The sequence below is a fragment of the Telopea speciosissima genome, chromosome 8 (genome assembly GCF_018873765.1).
Source record: "Telopea speciosissima isolate NSW1024214 ecotype Mountain lineage chromosome 8, Tspe_v1, whole genome shotgun sequence".
Lineage (NCBI taxonomy): Eukaryota > Viridiplantae > Streptophyta > Magnoliopsida > Proteales > Proteaceae > Telopea > Telopea speciosissima.
In genome coordinates, this window is record NC_057923.1 from 52,711,675 (window position 1) to 52,734,656 (window position 22,982).

General features: G+C 40.8%; 1 protein-coding gene across 5 annotated transcripts in view; it reads left to right on the plus strand.

Annotated features, from left to right (window-relative positions):
* Positions 1–263: 263 nt before the first annotated feature.
* The window catches only part of LOC122670941 (COPII coat assembly protein sec16-like), a 31,505-nt gene continuing 8,786 nt past the window's right edge, over positions 264–22,982 (plus strand). Inside the window, exons 1-5 of one of the 5 annotated variants that reach the window (XM_043867989.1) lie at positions 264–1,296; positions 1,395–1,544; positions 14,214–14,399; positions 19,557–19,641; positions 20,026–20,038. In XM_043867989.1, the coding sequence (XP_043723924.1) occupies positions 289–1,296; positions 1,395–1,544; positions 14,214–14,399; positions 19,557–19,637 (1,425 nt within the window). In that variant the 5' untranslated portion in view covers positions 264–288 and the 3' untranslated portion in view covers positions 19,638–19,641; positions 20,026–20,038. Of the gene's footprint in view, positions 1,297–1,394; positions 1,545–14,213; positions 14,400–19,556; positions 19,642–19,861; positions 20,091–22,982 lie in introns of those variants that run through there. The other 4 variants (XM_043867988.1, XM_043867985.1, XM_043867987.1 and 1 more) reach the window with 4 other exon arrangements.

A 22,982-nucleotide genomic window follows, 5' to 3' on the forward strand; every position in this document is an offset into this window, starting at 1 on the left:
ACATTGACGATGCTACAATATCCTTGAGCTGTAATTAAGAAACCTGGAATTCCAATACTGTCAGTTGCTCCATTGAGGAATCAAATCATCAAACTTGGTCCAATGTGCAGATTGTAGATGATTGACGACCCCACAATTATTCTATTGTGTTTATTTCACTTGTGAGTTGTGATACCTCTATATGCTATTATTTGTTTATTAGGTGGTATACGTAATGACAGAACTTTTGAAGACCGACTTCACTTATGATGTGTGGATGATTATCTTTTATATATGCAGTGACAAACAATGAGTGGAAGCCTCGGAAGACTAGCGAGCACCAGTAGCTGCAAAACCAGCAAACAGAGCTTAATTATTTCCTCTTCTGCTTACTCTACTTTTGCTGCTGGTGGAGGTGGTAGAGGCCGAGGTGGGGGCCGAGGCTCTGGTTCAGGCTCCTCTGGCGCTCCTGACCTGTCCCCAGCTCAAACCCCTGGTAAACCAGACACTGATGCTGAAGCTGACGATGCTTTCTTTCCTTCTGGATTTGGCCATGGCAGAGGTAAACCCATCCCTTCCACCCCAATTCTTCCTTCATTCTCTTCATGGATCTCTGCAGCAAGTCCTCCTGCTGGTCGTGGAATTGTCCGAACTACCCAACCACAACCTAATCCACGCCCATCTGAGTCTGAAGGCTTTCAGCCCAAGAAACCCATTTTTTTCAGCCGGCAAGATACTCAGAAACCTCAATCGAGTGATTCGGTTCTAAAGCTGGATGAGGATATCCTTCCATCCTCTCTCTTGCCAGGGTTACCTGGTGCTGGACGTGGAAAACCACCTAAACCATCACCAAGCCCTAATGAGAGTACTGGTACTGAAGAAAACCGACACCTTCAATCAAGAAGAGGAGGTGCTGTCAGCATGCAGGATAAAACTTCTCCAAGCCAGCCAAGGTTGAGTAGGGAAGACGCAGTTAAAAAGGCAGTTGGGATTTTGTCTCGAGGTAGAGGAGATGGGATGGAGGACGGTGGGAGGGGAAGAGGGTTAAGAGGACGAAGTGGTCGGGGACGAGCAGGACGGGGAGTGCAAGGTTGGAGGGGAAGAGGTGGAAGAAGTGCTGGTCGTTTCCGTGATGCAGACGAGGACTATGCTACTGGTCTTTACTTGGGTGACAATGCTGATGGAGAGAGGTTGGCTAAGAGACTTGGGCCAGAGAACATGGATAAATTGGCTGAATTATTTGAACATATGAGTTATGACGTGCTGCCTTCACCAGTGGATGATGCTTATCTGGATGCTGTCCACACTAATAATATGGTAAGTGTTATATATTTGATCAGTTGCATTTGAATGAGCTCAATGATTGAGCTTGGTGGTTATTTAGTGGCCTTCACTGTGATTTTCATGGCTTGCAGATAGAGTTTGAGCCAGAGTATCTGATGGGGGAGTTTGATGCAAACCCTGATATAGACGAAAAGCCTCCAATTCCTCTTCGAGATGCACTAGAAAAGATGAAGCCGTTCTTGATGGCTTATGAGGGAATTCAAAGTCAAGAAGAGTGGGAGGTAATTATCAGTTTATTTATTTTTATGTAGCAGTTAAACATTTTTAACTTTGAAAACCAAACTCCATGCAAAGAATGTAAGAAGGATATCAAGGACGGTACAGAACATAAAATAACTTTACAAAATCACAGAAAGCAGAACCTTGCCTTGAATCATTACTTATACACTACTCTGTTTGCAAGATAATCCACCATTTTGCTTGCTATTTGTCTACTGTCGAACAGGATGTTCAAGGACAAGGGTAAAGACCCATATTATTTGATCATGTATTCATGTTCCAACTTGTAGCATTCATAGAAGCACCTTTAATGTTCAGATACATGAGTTGAGCTCCTTGGCCAGTTTTGTTTTCAACCTATTGTGAGGTCTCAGAGCCTCAGTGTTTTGGCATGACATGTGATCAATTCCTAAGTAAGAAGTCAATACTGAACCACTGTAGCATCAAATAATGTGCCGGAAAGTCCTCAGTCCTGGTTTTCCTTTGAGCATCCTAAAGATACAGCATGGTTTCACCTTCATTTGTAGGGCATATGTACTTTATGAAACATTCCTGTTCAAGGAGATGGCAGTAGTTCCTTTGATTAAATCCCAGACCCATAACATGTCATTCAAATTTCTCTTTTAGACTCTTAAGTTGGTCAAGCCCGACGAGAAACAGATAATATAAACATTTTATAGGCTGCTGACATGTGGATGTGATGATATATTTTCAATGATTTTCCCATTTTTTTCACCCAAAGCAACATCTGATGAAAGTGCCTGTAGAGACATCCTAGAGATGTCTTTTAGCCTTCTTGCTAAAAGGGCCAAGTTACACTCACTTGGAACTTGGATAGGTAAGAATTGATCATCGTTCATTAAAGCCTATCTTTTTTCTTCTCCTGAATTGCATTGTAAGTCTATTTTTTTTCCTGATGTATGCAGTACTCTTATGGGATCAGGGGTAATGGGAGCCAAATCTTGCCCCCAATCTTATGTTGGTTAATGAAACCCTAATCTTTTAAGATGGGTGTGGCATTGGTTTTGAGGAATGACTTCAGAGAAAAACTGAATGAAATTAAAATACCAAACTCGTGATCAGCCTTGAATTACAAATGTAAACATCCTTCAAACTATTAAGAAGAGGGGTTATTCCATCTAAGGATTCTCTCAAAATTAAGGTTCTGAGATATCATAAGAAACTAATGCATTGTTGGATAAAAGGATGGTACTTTTTAAAGGTGTTCTCTCTACATCACAGGTCTTTCTTGAACTTAGTTTTCAGTCGGTGATGTCAAGTAGTATCACATGGCACTGATAATGGGAATTTGGATTTGGGCTACTGGGACAATAATTGCCTTATCCAGCTGGAGCATTACAGATGCAGGATCTTTTTGTTTTGTGCAATGAATACCAGGGTCTAGGACTGTAGTACTAGGCAAGGGGAATAAGTAGTTTAGAGTTGTGGCAAGTGATTGTGAGGAAAGTGATGTAGTCCTAGATAGACAAAGGATCTACTTGGAGACAAGTAACCAGGACTTTTCAAACAGCTGGTCGAATGAACAGGTTGAAGGATTTAGGTCAAGTTTAGGGTTAGGTTTAGGGTAATGGAGGTAAGTCTTATATGGTAAGAGTAGGCAGGTTTAGGGAAGTTTAATGAGGTATGATTAGTAAGGTTTAAGTGAGAATTAAAATTCAGAAAATTAGGGTTTTGGGTTTTGGGAAATAGGAAAATAGGTGAAACTAAGGTTTAGGATAGGAATTCTGGGATGGGCTTTGGATCGAGTGCTAGGGGCAGTAAGGGGGTAGTTTGAGTGTAATTTGGAAAGGTTTTGATGGCTGGATTGGTATAGGTAGGTTTTTAGGGTTTTACTGGAGTTGAGGGGGATTAGGGTTTTAATGGTGTGATGGGGCTGTAAGCTGGATCGAGTGTAGGGTGTGGTGAGAGGGGGCTGTTATCCAATTTTGATTGGATTCTGATGGAGGGATAAAGCCTGTCCAGGAGGGATAAGGCTGGACAGGCTTGAGATGAATTAGGGTTTAGTGGATCGATGAGGACTAGTGGAGGGGGTGATAGTGGAGATTGATTGGCCTAGGTTAGAAGATTAGAAGAAGACGGTTGTTTGCTGAAATGGTAAATTACTTACTTGAATAGCAGATCTTCAATGGCAGCAGCTTTGAAGATATAATTTAAGTTCTCCCAATCTACAAGATGCAAGGAGATGTGTAGCAAATCCTCCCAGTCTACAAGACGACAGGAGTCAATTGGAGATCTACCAGTCCCTTCACCTTGATATTACTCACAAGGCACACTCATATTGAGTTCTTTCAGCAACCGAGGCTATGGGGCAAGGATCGGTACCTCTTGGACGACTACAAGTCTACAACAAACCTAGCCTTGCTTGTAATTGAGGCCCGATGAGAGAGAACAAAGCTGGACAAGGGGCTGCTGGCGGTAACCCTGTTTCGTTTTGTTTTTTTGTTTCTTCAATCAGTCTTCACAGCCCCCCAGTCTCCTTCCAATGAGTCTTCTAGTTGATGATAGAACTCCATTAGGTCTCCTAGTTGTATCTTCTTACATGGTACAACCTCTATTGGACCCTCATACTCTTCTAGGGTTCCAAGAGAGGCACAAACAATGAGAGAGAGAGCTGCCGGTCGACTCTCAAACCTTCCTGGCTCTGATACCAAGTGGAAAGTAATCGAGGATCAAGGTGAGAGAAGAGGAGAAGTAGGAGGAAGAAAGAAGATGAGACGAAGAAGAGAAAAGAGAAAGATAAGTGCAATCGTATGGGGGGAGAGAGTGAACTCTTACCACCTATATTGAGATACTAACATGATAGGAGGAATTACATACACCTCCCTAGGGAGGTAAAAGGTAAAAAAAGGAAAAATACAATGTAAGACAACAAGATAATAAACCAGTTCCCAAACTACCCCTATTACATAAATTCTAACATAAACCAGTGTATCGATTTAACAGTATAATGAACAGTATATCAGTTTTAAGGCACAAGGGCAGAATAAGAAATCTGTAATAATTCCAGATCAGTAGGTCTGAATTGCACCAAATTGAAATTGAGTCCATGAATGGGGTTGATGAACATGTGATATGGAATGATTCTAACGGCTGGATTGCTCTAATCAGAATTCATGCAAAAAAAGCCTTGCATATGAATCTCGATTAGAACAGAAATTAAGAACAGCAAAAACTAGAAGATGAAGTGCAGAAAATAACTAGAATTTTAACTTACTTGTCAATGGAGGGGAAGAAGGATGTAAGAATAGTATAGAGATAGAGAAACACCCGGGCTTCACATCGCAAGGTGGTTGCATGGATCAAACACCAGCCACACCTTGGTCAAACACAGGGTTCCTTGATCAAACACAAGGGATTTCTTCACAGCATGAAGAGAATAGCAGGAAAAGGTCTTCATTAATCAATTTTCGTGTACAATGTTGGAGCCCCTTACAACCTTATATAGAAAACTCAAAAATAGAATCAAACCCTAAAAGGGAAAGGCCTGACCCAATCCTTAGATAATTGGGAAACATAAACTGACAAGGAAACTGAAATACTAAAGGTGATGTAAACTGGCTGTCTAAAACCAGCCGCAGGTGTAGGGATTCTTCCCTACACCAGCATAATTAGCCATCGGGTAGGTGTAGGGATTCTTCCCTACACCAACAACAGTCGTGGGGATTTAGATTAATATTTGTTTTATTTGTTTTTATTATGTTTTATTCTTTATTGAGTTGTAATTCTAATTAGGATTCCTAGTTCAAATCTGAATCCTAATTAGAAGTCCTAGTTTTGAGTCCTAGTCCTAGTTAGGATTTATATTTCATGTCCAGCCTTGAAGGCTATATAATGTAAGAGCTCCATTGAGCCCCCCACGATTTAATGAATAAGAAATTTGCTTTGTTGCATTCCACCTTGTCCGAGATAGGTGTGAAGGTGAGGCGAGATAGCCTTCACGAGTTCACTGTCTCTCTCATTCGTGTGCATTCAGATTTGTTCAAGTTTGCTCGCTGATTGTTTGAAGGTTCATGACTCGTTATCCAAATGCTACCAGTTCAAGGATCCATCCAATAACCGTAAGTAAATCTCCATCCCCAAACCCTACTTTCCTAACCCTCTAAGCCAAACCCTAATATCCCTCCATCTCCAAACATCACTTCCATAACCCAAAACTTGCCCAGCCTGATTCCACCATTAGAAGCAGCCCAAACTTGGACCGAATCTCCCCCTCACTGTTTGGGAAACTCGGTCCAAGCCCCTAGCCTTAATACTCATTATAAACCCTAGATCCCTACATTAATCTCCTTCTCAAACCCTAACCCTAACTTCACTATTTACCTAATTCCACCCTAGCCAATCCACTAAACCCTAGTAAATCCTGGTTCTGGTTCTAGTTGGCTTTATCCCCATCTAGGATTACATTATTTGGTATCAAAGCCTAGCTATGGGTTCTCCAAAATCAAGTGATCCAACCACTCTACAACAACTGGCTGAGATAGTCAAGGTTTTATCTGAAGATGTGAAGACCATCAAGCAACAGGTTGATGTACTGTGACAACAAGGTCCTACTGCACCTCCACAACAAATATCACAAACTGAAGTTGTTGCTTCATACACTAACAACCGACATCCACGTAGGTTACCACTGAGGGTTCCCACACTACAGACACACAGGATCAACAACAATTCTGCCTATGAAGAAGATGAAGATCACGATGGAAATCAGTATTACCGTGATGATAAGCATAAGGTAAAACTGGATCTGAAGGAATATAACGGGAAACATGACCCTATTGCATTCCATGACGGTTAAGTGCTCTAGATGACTACTTCAAGTGGTTTCGGTTGTCGAAGACCGAAAGATGCAGCTGGCCACGACTAAGTTAACTAGAGGAGCCGAGATTGGTGGCGTACACATGAAGACAAAGTTGATCCGTCGTCACATGGAACCAATTACTTGGGCAGCTATGAAAGAGATTCTCAAAGAGAAGTACTTACCTCCTTCTTATCGAGGCGTTTGCATGATCAAGCGAACACTATACGACAAGGTACCTTAACGGTTGAGGAGTATATTGATAAATTCAATGACTTACTCTCACGTACGGGTGTAGATGAGGACCGATGACCAGCTTATATCCCGTTTCAAGTTGGGATTGAGGGTTGACATTAAAGACAAGATAGGCGTGGTTGAAATATATAATTTGAATCACTTGTTTTGAAAAGGCCATGGATCTTGAAGATTTAATCAAAGCTGCCCCCAGAAAGATTCACACCGCAGTCCGGTGATATTAGGAGAACCTTTACTCCTACGGATCTAGTGGTTTCCCTACCCGAGCTCCACCAACTACGAGGAAAAGGGTAAGGCCCCATGGGTAGTCAAACACCTAACAAGTGTTTCCATTGCCAACAAGATGGTCATTATGCAAGGTACGCCCCCAAAGAAGGAAGTCCAATTCGGTGATTGCAGCCATGGAAACTAGTCCGGATGTCGAAGTTTGTGACCCCTGATTTAATGACAATTGGGCCGTTAATGCTGCTCTTGAGGGAGAAGACTATGATGATACTTTGGAAGACAAAATTTATGAGGTAAATGTAGTAACCCGCATCCTGGTTCTTGAATCTAAAGGAGAGGACGGGCGTCGACATTGCATCTTTTATACACGATGGATAGCGGGACAGCAATAGCACAAGTGATCGTGGACAGCGGTAGTTGTGTCAACGTGGTTTCTAAAGCTTGTCATTGAAGAGAAGCTTAAAGCTGAACCTCACCCACAACCATACAAGGTATCCTTACTTAATAATGATACTTTAGAGGTTAATCATCGATGCTCGTACCACTCAAGATTTACGGTTACGAGGAGAATGTCCGTGTGATATAATTCCTATGATTCGATCGATGTCTTACTTGGGAGACCATGGATGTATGATAACAATGTATTGACGGGAGGTACAAAAAATCAGTGTTTCTTTGACTTCAAAGGGAAACCACTGGTTCTCAACCCCTCAATGTACCATTGATGAAGCCAAGGCTTAGAGCTGCCTAGTCAAGCGACAACAGTCTTGAAAACTATTGACAATAGACAGCCAATGAAAGGAGGGTCAAAAGCAAGGCACCACATGCTAGTACTAGTACTACTAAAGCACAACCCATGGAGTAACAGACTGTCCGCCTCACCGAGAATTCCTTACTACATGAAGAGACGAGGTTGATACTAGCCCTGGTCACGAGAGCAATGTCACTAACCCCTACTACTATTCATCCCAAGTCCATAAAAGATCCGCTTGATGATTTCTCGATCTAGTACCAGGCGATCTTCCGGATGAGCTACCTCCTAAGAGGGATATTCAGCATGCCATTGATCTAGTACTGGTTCGGTGCTACCAAATCTACCCACTTATCGTCTTAGCCCCACCGAGCATGCCGAGCTCAAGAGACAAGTGGATGACCTGATTCGCAAGGGGTTTATTGTTGAGAGCATGAGCTCATGTGCTGTTCCAGCATTACTTACTCCAAAGAAAGATGGTACATGGAGGATGTGTATTGATAGCAGGGCAATAAATAAGATCACCGTCAAATACAGGTTTCCTATTCCAATACTTGACGACATGTTAGACATGCTCACAGGTGCTTCCATCTTTTCGAAGATTGACTTAAAGAGCGGATATCATCGATTCGGGTCCGCCAAGAGATGAGTGGAAGCGCTTTCAAGACAAAGGATGGTCTATATGAATGGAAGGTGATGCCTTTTGGTCTCACAAATGCTCCAAGCACCTTCATGCGTGTAATGACATAGGTACTTCGTCCATTCATCGGTAAGTTTCTTGTGGTTTACTTTGATGACATTCTTATCTGACCACACCACCGAGGAGCATCTTGATCATCTAAAGCAAGTAATGAGAGTGTTACGTATAGAGAAACTCTTCATCAACCTCAAAAAGTGTTCTTTTATGTTACCTAAGGTTATCTTCCTTGGGTTTATTATATCTTCACGGGTTGAAGCTGATCCGAGAAAGTGCAAAGCATAGTCGATTGGCCAGTGCCACACACCTTGACAAAGGTTAGGAGTTTCCACGGCCTAACATCTTTTTATCGGCGTTTTATTCGGAACTTCAGCGGCATCATGGCACCCATTGCTAAGTGCATGAGAGAAAGTAAGGGCAAATTCCAGTGGACACCGGCTGCTATCAAAGCTTTTTCCTTGATCAAGCAAAAGATGACCGAGGCACCTGTTCTACGGCTCCCAAACTTTGATGTCATATTTGAGGTGGCTACAGATGCATCCCATGTTGGGATTGGAGGAGTTCTCATGCAATCAAATCATCCCATTGCCTTCTATAGTGAGAAACTCAACGATGCTAAGCGGCGTTATTCTACCTATGATTTGGAGCTTTATGCAGTGATCCAGATTATAAATCATTGGAGACACTACCTTGTGGGCAAAGAATTTATTCTATACTCTGACCATGAGGCCCTTAAGTATCTCCATTCTCAGCGATCCATAAGCAACCGCCATGCTAAATGGATCGCCTATCTCCAGGAGTTTCATTTCGTTCTGAAGTATAAGGCAGGCAAAGAAAACCAGGTCGTTGATGCGCTAAGTCGGAAAGTTCTCACCCTATCCACCTCTTCTACTCACAGCACAGGCATCGAACATATCAGAGATGAGTACACGGCTGATGTTGATTTTTCCCCCATTCATACTACATTACAACAAGGCGGAATCGATGCCAAATACTCCCTACGTGATGGATATCTCTTCTTCGGGACACGCCTATGTATCCCTAACACATCCCTTCGACGGCCTCATTAGGGGAACTACATGGCGGTGGCATGGGAGGGCATTTTGGTATTAGCAAGACATATGCTGCGCTTGCTGATTTGTATAATTGGCCACATCTTCGGCTGACGCCTAACAGGTGATTCAGCGTTGTCGAGATTGTCGCTTGCAAGGGTGATAAGCAAAACACGGGCCTCTACACACCTCTTCCAAAGGCCTCATGCACCTTGGTTACATATCGGCATGGATTTCGTTCTCGGTCTCCCATCTACACGGGAGCGTCATGACTCTATATTTGTGGTGGTGGACAGGCTTTCGAAAATGGCTCATTTCATTCCTGTCGGAAGACATTTGATGCAAGTCACATCGCCAAGCTCTTCTTCAAAGAGGTAGTACGTATTCATGGGCTACCCGAGTCTATTGTTTCGATCGTGATGTCAAATTCACTAGCTATTTTTGGAAGACCTTGTGGATGAAGACCAATACCAAGTCAAGTTCTCCACCGCCTTTCATCCTCGCATGATGGGCGATCGAAGTGGTTAATCGCAGCTTACGCAAACTCCTCCGATGTCTTGTTCGTGATCATGCGAAAGATTGGCCTTCGTCCTTGATATTGCCGAGTTCGTGTACAATAGTTCTCTCAATCGGACCACCGGCCGTACTCCATTTGAGATTGTTTTGGGTCCGCAACCCAAGCGCCCGTGGACTTGCTTCCTCCTCCTCCTCATGTTCGTGTTAGTGTGGGCCGATGAGTTCCTCCGCCACATCACCGAGGTCCATACCGACGTTCGTCGACGCATTGCTATTAACAATGCAGGTTACAAGGCAGCAATTGATCGTCATCGCCGAATATGTGGAATTCCAACCTGGTGATTTGGTGATGGTCCGTATTTCTCCTGAGCGACTTCCTCCGGAGCCAATCATAAGCTCCACCCTCGCAAAATGGGTCCTTTCAAGGTGCAACAACGCATTGGGACCAATGCCTATATGCTCGAGCTTCCTCCGTCTATGAAGATTAACAATGTTTTCAACGTGGCCGATCTCATTCTTTATGTCGGCCACCATTCGATGATGCGGTGATACGCACATGCTCTCTCTGCCTCCCACGGTTTACCACTCCTACTGCTGATGTCATTGAGAATGTGCTTGATAACAAGTTTACTACTATGCGGGGTGGTCGCGGCTATTACTCCTTCCTTGTTAAATGGAAGGATCGCCCTGATAGTGATAGTACCTAGATTCACGCCGACGACTTCAGGCGCCTTGATCCTGATCTCTACAAGCGCTACATGTCTTTCATCCGACGAATGTTTTTGAGAAGGGGGGAGTTGATGTAAACTGGCTGTCTAAAACCAGCTGCAGGTGTAGGGATTCTTCCCTACACCAGCATAATTAGCCATCGGGTAGGTGTAGGGATTCTTCCCTACACCAACAGCAGTCGTGGGGATTTAGATTAATATTTGTTTTATTTGTTTTTATTATGTTTTATTCTTTATTGAGTTGTAATTCTAATTAGGATTCCTAGTTCAAATCTGAATCCTAATTAGAAGTCCTAGTTTTGAGTCCTAGTCCTAGTTAGGATTTATATTTCATGTCCAGCCTTGAAGGCTATATAATGTAAGAGCTCCATTGAGCCCCCACGATTTAATGAATAAGAAATTTGCTTTGTTGCATTCCACTTTCGAGATAGGTTGTGAAGGTGAGGTGAGATAGCCTTCACGAGTTCTTGTCTCTCTCATTCGTGTGCATTCAGATTTGTTCAAGTTTTACTCGCTGATTGTTTGAAGGTTCATGACTCGATTATCCAAATCGCTACCGAGTTCAAGGATCCATCCAATAACCGTAAGTAAATCTACATCCCCAAACCCATCTGTTCCTAACCCTCTAAGCCAAACCCTAATATCCCTCCATCTCCAAACATCACTTCCATAACCTAAAACCTGCCCACCGATTCCACCATTAGAAGCAGCCCAAACTTGGACCGAATCTCCCCTTCACTGTTTGGGAAACTCGATCCAAGCCCCTAGCCAGAATACTCATTATAAACCCTAGATCCCTACATTAATCTCCTTCTCAAACCCTAACCTTAACTTCACTATTTACCTAATTCCACTCTAGCCAATCCACTAAACCCTAGTAAATCCTGGTTCTGGTTCTAGTTGGCTTTATCCCCATCTAGGATTACATTAAAAGGACACTGATTCAATGACATAGTCAAACTGAAGTCCTAACTTGCTTATAACTTAATTTTGATGTGGACTCATGATTTTGAAATAAATAATTAAAGATAAATTAAATTGAACCAACATTAGACCATGGTTCAATCGAACTGAACCAAAACAAATTAGTATGAAATAAAACTAACTAATAAAGGGATTCCCGTGGTCATTCTTTCTACCCATATTTTATGTCCACTAAAGTGGCCTATTACATTAAAAACCCAATGGACGAAAGGCCCAACATGCATAGAACCCAACCTTAGGCTTGTTTATAATAAAATAAACCCATTTTGGTGATGTATCTCCATCACATGGGAGATATTTTTGTCTTGACAAAAACTTTTAAATCATCCCATACTCAGGAAACAGCCTCTCCACGAAGCGGGAGTAAGATTGCATACATTATGACCCTCCCTAGGCCCCACAGTGGCAGGAGCCTCGTGCATTGGGTACGCCCCATACACCTTTGGCATTGGTATGATACATAGCATTGACAGCTATTAACAGATCCATATTATTCCGCAGCCATACAAGAAGTGTATCATTTTCACGCATCCTCTACTCGTAATCCTTAGAGTCAGTGGAGGGAGGTAGGTTCTGACACTAAGTACTTTAATTTCCCTTTAGGATTTAATGTAAATCGGCTGTCTAAAACCAGACACAGGTGTAGGGATTCTTCCCTACACCAGCAGTAGTGTAGGTATAGCCGTATAGGGTAGGTGTAGGGTTTTCCCCTACACCAGCAAAAATCGTGGGATTAGGTTAGGGTTTGTTTGGTCTTTTATTTGAAGTTGTAATCCTAATTGGATTCCTAGTTTAACTTTGAATCCTAATTAGGAGTCCTAGTTTAAGTCTGTGTTTCTATTCAGCCATGAGGCTATAAATATGTAAGAGCTCTTGAAAGCCCCCACAATTGAATGAATAGGAATTTGTTTTGTGTAATTGGAAGCCTAGTGAGAGGATCAGAGGCTGAGAGAGCTGTCCCCCTATCCCCCTTTCCAATTCCATCTCTTCTCCATTCTTCTTCAAAGACGGGTTCTGTTCACTCTATTCTGGTGGACTGTTAATTGTTAATTCTCTGCTGGTTCAAGAACATCAACAACAGATCTGATAGTGGACTGTTAATTGTTAAGAGAAATCAAATTTTCTACTAATCAGTGCTTCAGATGTGCTGCTGTGGCCAAAAAACAGATCGAGTATAGGGTAGGAGCAGTTTAGCAGCCCAAAACCTTGGACTCCAATGGCTTGATGCGTAGCTACAAAGATAGATCAGAAATTAGAAACTCACAATTCCAGAATTTAGAAACTACCCGAAAATTCCATTCCACTTATCTGAATAGCACCATCTTCGGATCAATATAGGAGTCTTGTTCATAGGGATAATCCTAAAATATCCTTACAATGGTTAGATTGGGATATATGTCCAATATCAAGTTGCAGCTAAAATGGAGGTAAAAAAAGAACTGCAGGCTATATTTGACTGCAATATCTGATGTGTAACCTCAAAAGTAGTGTAGAATATCCATGAGCAAGGGGCGCTAGCAATTCTCCATCTAAATATCCTCCATCAACATCATAAGAAACCCTAGTTTTTTTAATATTGTGTTGACGGGTTTCACACACAAGGAAAACAGACTAGGTTGCTGCAAACCACCACAATAAGGAAAGCCCTAATGAGACTGTCAAAACAAAAGAGATGGATTGAAGTTGCTGGTTGTTCAGGGCTCTGATACCATGTGACAATTTCAGACCTAGAACAAACAACAATAGATACTAGTAGGAGGAGGAGAGATAGTGAGAGGTTAATCTCCAATTATATAATATAGCATAATTATGCCCCCCCCCCCCATAACTAACATAACACATAAGATTCAAACCAGTAAGAATATTACAAAAACACCCTTGTGGTACTAGTGCTATTGTTTTAACTCCTTGTATTTACCGCTTATGTGTTCTTGCATAGATTTTTATTGTTTCTGTTTTATTCCCTGTTTTGCTTCAAATATTTTTTTTCTTCTATTTCCTTGAACCATTTAAAGCAATTCGTAACTAATACAAGATTTATGTCTTGTTCCCCTCTTTCTCAATGAAAATAAATTGTCAGCATATCCATATGGGAGTTTTTGGGGTCTTGAATTTTTTCTTCCTTTTTTTTTTTGGGCGGGGAGGTAGGGGTTGGTGTAGGTCTCTTGCAAGATTGTGGGCTGTTGTGTGTTAGGAACTAGGATCTGTAGGATCAGATTAAGGCTTATTTTTCTTTTCTTTTTCGGGGAGGGGGAGGGGGAGGGGGGAAGTTGGAAGGGCTTCTGTGGGTGGGGACTGGGGGAGTGGATGTTCCCTGCATGGTGGCTTTGGATCTTCTTGTACCTTCTTTTTGTTTTTCTTTGATAAGTCATTAACAATTAAGAAAACGAGAGAAATATATTTTTGAGTGGTTCTCTCACGTGGATTTATATTACTGTCAAACATCAAAAGTCAGGGTAGTAATGAGCTTAAACCTGGATCTCTTACATTGAAGAACTGGACTTCGGCTTTAAGATATTATTGGATCATCAGATCAAAAGTGTAAAGCAACCAATTGCCTTGGAGATTATAATAATAGTTAAAGCAAGTATAATTCTATTGATTGTTAGTCATGTGATGAATAATTGAATCTGTTTTCCTCTAACAGGAAATTATGAAAGAAACAATGGAGAAGGTACCATATATGAAAGAGTTGATTGATATATACAGTGGGCCTGATAGAGTGACTGCAAAGCAACAACAAGAGGAGTTGGAAAGAGTTGCAAAGACCCTTCCTGATAATGTACCTTCAACCGTAAAGCGGTTCACTGACCGTGCTGTTCTGTCACTTCAGGTTTATTCTCATCCTCTTTCTTGAATTTTCTTGAATTTTTCATGTATGAATGATCTTTTAGGAGTGTTTACTGTAATTACTAGATCTAGAGCCTGGCTAGTTCAACTGGCAATCATGGAACTAGCCTTTAATTGCCCTGCCTTCATAATAGCCCATTAATCTTCCGAGGCCTGGATTGCTTGAATGATTTGATTTTGCCACTTCAGTTGATTTCACCATGTTAATATATCTCATAAGGAAGAGGTTAATAGAAAATTTAGGAAGAAAGGTTTAGAATTAAATTTATGCATTTATCTCTTCATTGAGATCTTGTTTGACTAGTTTGACGTCCAATCAGGATTTAATAACTAGAATTCTACCTGCCGATGGTCCACCTATGTTCAATTTTGGATGTCAGTCCTCAGGGAGTTATGTTCATATTGGCACTCCTAAATAAGATACATTCTAATATGGGACTGTCTGAATGACACCTCTATAGGTGTATTTAGAACATGTAAACTTCTTTTGGTGGTCCCTTGTTTTATTCCCTACAGTTCTTCAAGTCAAGAGCTGTCATTGTCTTGCACACTTTTTCGTGTACACGTGAAATGACAGAGTTTTACCCTCAGTGAATGAAGAAGTGTTTTATACTAAGAAGGCAAAAAAAAGTTGAAAATTATTTGACACCCCTTTGGGGTGTCAATAAGAAAATCCCTTCTAATATTTAATGGCCAAATCTGAAGTTTGGTACCCAGACCATTTATAGGTCTGGGATCTTTCCAACTTGCCATGTATTCTATGGTGGATTTTATTTTTTTGAAAGATGTCTTCTATGGTAGGAAGATTGGGACCAACTGTTAGGCAGGTCATGGTGACAGGTTGATGCAGAATGATCACCAAATAGGGCTTATTTCTTTAGAAATAGGCCTAGGGTTGGGTTATATACATGTTGGGCCTTTGTTCCCAAGGGTTTTTATGTATTAGGCCACTTTAATGAGCCTAAACTAGGGGCATATAGGTTGCATACGGGATTAGCCCAATACTTAGTTTATTTTCCTATTTTTAGATTGAACCGGTTTAGAATTGGTTGCATCCAATTGGTTCAATTGGTCTAATTTAAGTGAAGTGATCCTATTGGCTAAGAGGTTCTTATATCCTATTGGCTAGTAGGGAATCTTCTTTATTTTAAGTAGTTTAAGTTGTTTTTAAGTCATTAGGACTCTATTTTGAGTCTATTTTAGTTTCCTAATCGGTTTAAGTTATCTAATAGGTTAGGGATTGGGTTAGGCCTTTCCTTTTTAGAGTAGAAGTTTATTTTTGAGTCTTTTATATAAGGTTGTAAGGGGGCAAAGCCGGAACACGAATTTGATTAATGAAAAGCTTTTGTTTGCTGCCATAGTTGCTGCCCGCTCTGTTGAGTGTGCATCCTTGTGGTTCTATCAAGGTGGAAAGGGACTGGTGGAATCCGGTTGACTCCTTACGCCGTGACGGCTGGGAGGATCTTCTTCAATTCGAAGGTGGTTCTATCCTTCACATCTGTTCAAGCTGCTGCCGTGGAATCTCGATAAGTTTGACACCCAATTTCTTCTTCTAACCCTCTAATCCTTTCCCCCAATTGATCCCCTTTATGTTTTGTTTGAATCCCATAAACCCTAACTCCATTAAACCCTAGATCTTGCTGTCCAGTTTTACAGAATTTTCAAAACACTTAAAACTCTATAATACCTACATTATTATTGTCCTATAAACCTGCCTAGCCATACCCCTAAGCCCCCTTCCATTATCCTAACCTAAGCCCTAGATTTGACCTAAAAGCGCACTGTCCCCTTGAAACTGCAGAACCAGCAGCCCCTTTGTTTCTTGTTATTGGTCCTGGTTTAATTGGCTTCTAGTAGGGCTTTACCCTATCTAGAACTACATTATTTTGGTATCAAAGCCATGGAACAGCATGGTAATCAAGTAGTAATTCCATCAGCAGATCCTATGGCTGCTATGTTGGAATTGTTCGAAATTTGCTTGAACAAGGGCTGCATATGAAGCCATCCTGGATAGGTTGCAACGATTGGGAGAACAAAGAGTAACCCCCCGCCGGAGATTACAGGGGATAGACTCGGAGGTTCGGAGAAGACACGAGACAGTATAGAGAACACATATTTTCATTGCCAAAGGAAGTTGAAAATAAATCTGAAGTGGCGAGATAATTGTGATGAAAAGAAAGAGACAGCCCCTATAGCTTCAAAGATGGGCAGTCAACATGTAGAAGACCCTCTGAAGTGGTCAATGTCGAAGAAATCAAGGAAGACAAAGCGGAAACAGCAAAAGATGAAGAGGTGGTTGAGAATACTCCACAGGAAGGCAAGGACCTTCAAAATGCTGTTCTTGAAGAGGTGAAGCTTGTGTCTCATGCATTAGATGAGAAGGTTGCTAGCGCGAAGACTCTATGGACGAGACATTGTGATTCTTGCTGATTGAAGCGAACACATAGAGTTTGTTCTACCACCATGGTTCTTGAAGAGAAAGCTCCATGCCTTGGAGATTTTATCCCCAATGTTCTGCTTCACCGGAATTCTGTTTGGGGATGGTCAAAGCTGCTGGTCACATGTTGATTCCCCCTCATCACTACAAAATTCGAGGACGAATTTTTTCAAGTTGGGAGAGTTGATGCAGAATGATCACCAAATAGGGCTTATTTCTTTAGAAATAGGCCTAGGGTTGGAGTTATATACATGTTGGGCCTTTGTTCCCAAGGGTTTTTATGTATTAGGCCACTTTAATGAGCCTAAACTAGGGGCATATAGGTTGCATACGGGATTAGCCCAATACTTAGTTTATTTTCCTATTTTTAGATTGAACCGGTTTAGAATTGGTTGCATCCAATTGGTTCAATTGGTCTAATTTAAGTGAAGTGATCCTATTGGCTAAGAGGTTCTTATATCCTATTGGCTAGTAGGGAATCTTCTTTATTTTAAGTAGTTTAAGTTGTTTTTAAGTCATTAGGACTCTATTTTGAGTCTATTTTAGTTTCCTAATCAGTTTAAGTTATCTAATAGGTTAGGGATTGGGTTAGGCCTTTCCTTTTTAGAGTAGAAGTTTATTTTTGAGTCTTTTATATAAGGTTGTAAGGGGGCAAAGCCTGGAACACGAATTTGATTAATGAAAAGCTTTTTGTTTGCTGCCATAGTTGCTGCCCTGCTCTGTTGAGTGTGCATCCTTGTGGTTCTATCAAGGTGGAAAGGGACTGGTGGAATCCGGTTGACTCCTTACGCCGTGACGGCTGGGAGGATCTTCTTCAATTCGAAGGTGGTTCTATCCTTCACATCTGTTCAAGCTGCTGCCAGTGGAATCTCCAGTAAGTTTGACACCCAATTTCTTCTTCTAACCCTCTAATCCTTTCCCCCAATTGATCCCCTTTATGTTTTGTTTGAATCCCATAAACCCTAACTCCATTAAACCCTAGATCTTGCTGTCCAGTTTTACAGAATTTTCAAAACACTTAAAACTCTATAATACCTACATTATTATTGTCCTATAAACCTGCCTAGCCATACCCCCTAAGCCCCCCTTCCATTATCCTAACCTAAGCCCTAGATTTGACCTAAAACTGCAATTCTGTCCTACTGAAACTGCAGAACCAGCAGCCCCTTTGTTTCTTGTTATTGGTCCTGGTTTAATTGGCTTCTAGTAGGGCTTTACCCTATCTAGAACTACATTACAGGTTATTCTTTTTGTTCATATGCTTGGACCATCAATAAACATCTATGTAGAGTTGCACTAAATTTTTGAAGAATAGCAATTTTATCAGATGGTTAAAAATTATCTGATCATATTGATTCTTTTTTAGTGTACAATAGATATGCTTGGACCTCTTTTTGCAGAGGCCGCATTGCATTTGTCATGTTATTGGGCCCCAGCACATTCCATATCACCATTATGTGTTAGCTGCCACAATGTCTAAAATGGATAAGAAGTGTTAAGAGAAAATAAAAGAATGGATAGAAAAGGATAAAATCAACAAGACAACAGATTAGAAAGATTAAATAGAAAGTGATAACAGAACTAGGGAATTGATTTGAACTAATAGCAGAAACAGAAATTCGGAATCTACTAGTAGCAGGAAAAGACATTAGGAAAACAGATTGTAGAAGAAAAAGAGAACAGAGCAGTCAATGGTAAGAACAGATATGTTAATGGTAATGTAATACCCTGATTAACAGCAGTAAGAGTAGCCTGCAATGTGGTTTATAATAGAAGAAACAAGTTAGCAATTTAATATTGCCGCACAACTTAAATGGGACCCCACGACTTAAACTAGGAACTAATTTAAAAAACTATTGAAATTACACAAGTACCCAACTTAAAGAACTAGATGCCTACTAGTGTGGACCGTTATAGAGGGCTCTAAAACAGAGTCCATGGCCTTTTTGGGCTGTGTGTTTCTTGGGGTTGGGCTTCTGTAGCTTATCATAAGAATCCAACCATGATGGCTGCTGCATCATCATCTCCACCAGTACCATTATTAGTCCTCTTTCAAAATCCTCGAAGTATTTAACACTTCATGTAGTTTTTGGTTCTCTTGCAAGTGGCTACTGCAGCATCATCTCCACCAGTACCATTGTTAGTTCTCTTTCAATCCTCGAAGTATTTAACACTTCACCCAATTTTTTGTTCTTGCATTAATTTTGGCCCCTTGAGCCTCAAAATGTACCTTTCTAACTACAGCTCCACAAGAACATTTATTGACATTCGAAATACTAGCATCCATTACAGTAAATAGTATCTTGTGGCTGGCTCTTGAAGCAGAATTTATCATATTATCCACTTCAGCTTAAATCTTATGAATTTCTCAAAGCACAGCTGGATTCATTTCATGCAGTCAAAACACTGTTATCTTTTCTAGCTTAGGGTACAAAGCGAGGATGTCTACCTATGTGTAGGTGGTGTCCTCTTGTCTCTTGTCAAGTGTCAGCAGGTCCTACTACAAAGGTTGCATGAACTATCCACATTGGCTTGGGATGAGGCCCTATGACCTGCATGTTCTCCATTGCACACAAGGTGCTCTTAGATGTCTCCTGTATAGTACAACTTGCAAATAATATATTCTTTTTCAAAAAACATATGGTAGATTGTATTTATCCTTATATATAGGAAGCCATATCATGTTTCGAATTTGTTATGCAGAGCAACCCAGGATGGGGTTTCGACAAGAAATGCCAATTCATGGATAAACTTGTGTGGGAAGTTTCTCAGCAGTACAAGTAGAATGGTGAGGTTTTTTTTGAATAATGAGATTCAATGAATTTTCAATCCCCTCCTCTTTTTAGGGGGGGCCAGCTTGGGTTTATTTCTTTATTTTTTTGTGGGGAGGTTTCTAGATACATGTTTTGACGTCTTGTATAAAGTCTGTTACTTTTGTTTTCTTAATTATGTTGAAGGCATTTTCTGTGGAAGATTAGCCGTGGAATGTTTGGTCATAAATTTTTCTGTTAGAGCTTGGCTACAACTAACTCTTGTATTTTTTGACCGAGTAGCATTCAGGTTTGATGGCCCCATGAGATTTTCAGTGGTGGAACTCTTCATTTATTCATCCAAATAATAGAAGATTTGTCATTCTATAATGTCTATCCAAGTTTGTTCAAGTTTTCTACAGAGTATTGAATGCAGTTAAGGCATTTTGACCTCCCAAAAATAAGTGTTCACTACCAACAAAATTCTGTGTTTGTGTGTTTTGACCAGCAATGAAAGTGGGGCAAAGTTTATTGAGATGAGGTTGTACTCTTCGATTATGGAAGGACCAATATAGAACATCTTTGGGGGGGGGGGGGGTGGTATGTGGGGTGTTGCTGGTTCAACTCTTTGATCATGGTGTTAATGAAAAGAGGAGATATAGTCTAAAACTAGGTACAGATTCTTCATCTACGTGACCTTGAATATCTGAATAGCTGAATTGTTTGTTCCAAGTTTTAATGAAAATTGGATATTTCATAGCATTACGAAGTATTGATCTTTTATCAATGAAATTTAAGCAGAACGGAGCAGTTTTGCTGCTATCCCAAAAGCCACTCGCCACTAGGAGATTCGACTAGGAGTGAGTTCTGGGACTTGGACAGCAGGGAGGGACCTTGCAGCAAAGTGCGACCCTCACCTTCCCCTTCATGTTTTTGGTAAGCCGAGAAGATAGGGTCAGGTTGTGCCAGGCCTTTTAAAACCCCAGGCCAACCTTGAGTCCCCTTAGCTAGGCCTTGGATTGACCTGGCCTTGACTTAGGGTTAGAAAAATGCAACCCTGACCTGCTCTCAGGGTCGGGCTGGGTTGACCTGATTGAACCTGACCATGGGGGAGAACAGAGATGTATGAGCTGGACAGGCCAGAAAGAAAGAACAAAACAAAAAAGGAAGAAAGAAAACGAAGAAGTTAGGGTCGGGTCAGCTTAGCCTGAGGCCTAAATCTTAACCGGGCCCAACTCTGACTGAAGGTTAGAAATTCCCAACCTTGACCCGCTGCCCCTAGGGTTAGGGTAGCCCAACCCGGGCCCAAGGCGGGTTCAGGTAGTCAAGACTAAACTTGCACCCTAACTCATTTTTTATTGGCTATTTTGATGTGCCATTTGCACTAAGGTTAATTTGGTAAAAAAGAAAGGTACCATTTGCTGTCTTCAATGCCATTTCACCTAGGGGTGTTAAATGGACGGTTCGGCTCGGTTTTGGTCTAGGAATGGTGAGATCAAAACCAAACCATTAAGAAGCTTCGGTTTTCAATTGGTTTTGATTTTGGTCCGGTTTGATTTTGGTTTATTTTGTTTTTCCATTATCGGGTTAATACCGGTTTAGATCGGTGTTGTTTTTGGGTTTGAGCCACAAAGAAATCTTAAATTCATAATTTGTAGTGAGTAAAGATTCGATAAAAACACTTAAAGTCACCTTCTCAAATCAAAACAAGTATACAATTAAAATTAAGAAAATTGATTTGATATGTTAATGTTGTAATCCGAACAAAGAAGAATAAATTATATAGGGAAAAATGGAAGATAATTAATATATTTTTTGGTAAGAGAATGGATAAATAGAATTTGTAGAGAAATCATTGTTACAAATCATATAATTATTTATCATTAATTGTAAGGGAAAGATAATTAAAATTGAACTCAATGAATGGTCTTGAGAAGATAATTAATATTGAAATCACAAAATAAAACCTACTATCAAATCATTTATTTGATAATCAATTAATTTTGTATAGTAAACAAGGAGATCAATGGAAGGAACATATATGGTTACAAATCAATTTCCATTTTTTCATAACCGTGTACTCATTGATTTGTAACAATTTCCCTTAAAATCAGAAATTTGTTCACTAATATTGAAATCAATGGATAATCAATTCACCTATTCATAACCCTATACTTTTTATCGGTTTCATTTGGTTTGGTTTTGAGTTTGTTATCGGTTGATTCAATGCGGTCTGATTTTCATCCGGTCCTGTCATACCCTAGTCCAAAACCAATCCAATAAGGATCGGATTGGTTTGATCCGGTGTTTTTTTGGTCAGTTTCGATCGATCTTAACGGTTCGGGCTAGGTTTTGACACCCTTAATTTCACCCAAGGTTTTAGAACCCCCCCCCACCCCCCCCCTAGAACGAGTGATAGACCAAAAACTCCAATGGCGCGATCGACTTCAAATCAAACTAAGCTTCAGACCAACTAATGATTTCTACTGCTCTCTCACCACCAACCCCCCCCCCCCTCTCTCTTTTAGGCTGTCTGTTTCCAGGTTAAAATCATGTAAATAGGGAATGGTTTTTCACTTGGAAACAAGTGGAACTAAAATTACCTAGTCAGATGAGGTTTATAATTGATGGACATGAAGAAGTCTAAAAGTTAAGAGGTAATGCTTTGCCATAAACAGCCTAGTTTTGTTCAAATCCAATCTATACACATCCATGATAGCTTAACATAGAAGTGGCTTATGGAATATTGAGATTTCTGGCTCCTATATATATATATATATATATATCTTGTAATAGTTAAGTAGGAATTTCAATGATCCTAACATTGCCTTCTCTAGAGAGTGAGCAATTAATGGCCTTCCTCTAGGAGACAATAAGTCACCCCACTCTTATGGATATTTTTTTAAACAAGACTGTTTAGTGTCAAGTTCAGAACCACTGGGACGTGAGCTGCAGGGTAACCAATGCATGCTGCGCTCATGGGAGGAGTTCCAGCGGATCCACTCTGCAATGGTGTGACCTCAAACTAAAATAAGAAGAGAACTGACACACTTCATAGGAGAATTCGGACTTGTAAAAGAAAAAAAGGAAAAGGAGAAATTTACTGACCCCTCCCCTGTACTCTGCCTTAATTAAACTTTCCTCCCTCTACTTTCAACTATTATCCCCCCCTCCCCTACAATGTATAATCTATTACAATCAGACCCAGGCCGCTAGTTTCCGTCTGTTAAGTCGTGATGTGAATAAGGAGTAACATCTTTAATCCTCGAAATTTACTGACCCCTCCCCTGTACTTTGCCTTAATTAAACTTTCCTCCCTTCTACTTTCAATTATTATTCCCCCCTCCCCTACAATGTATAATCTATTACAATCAGACTC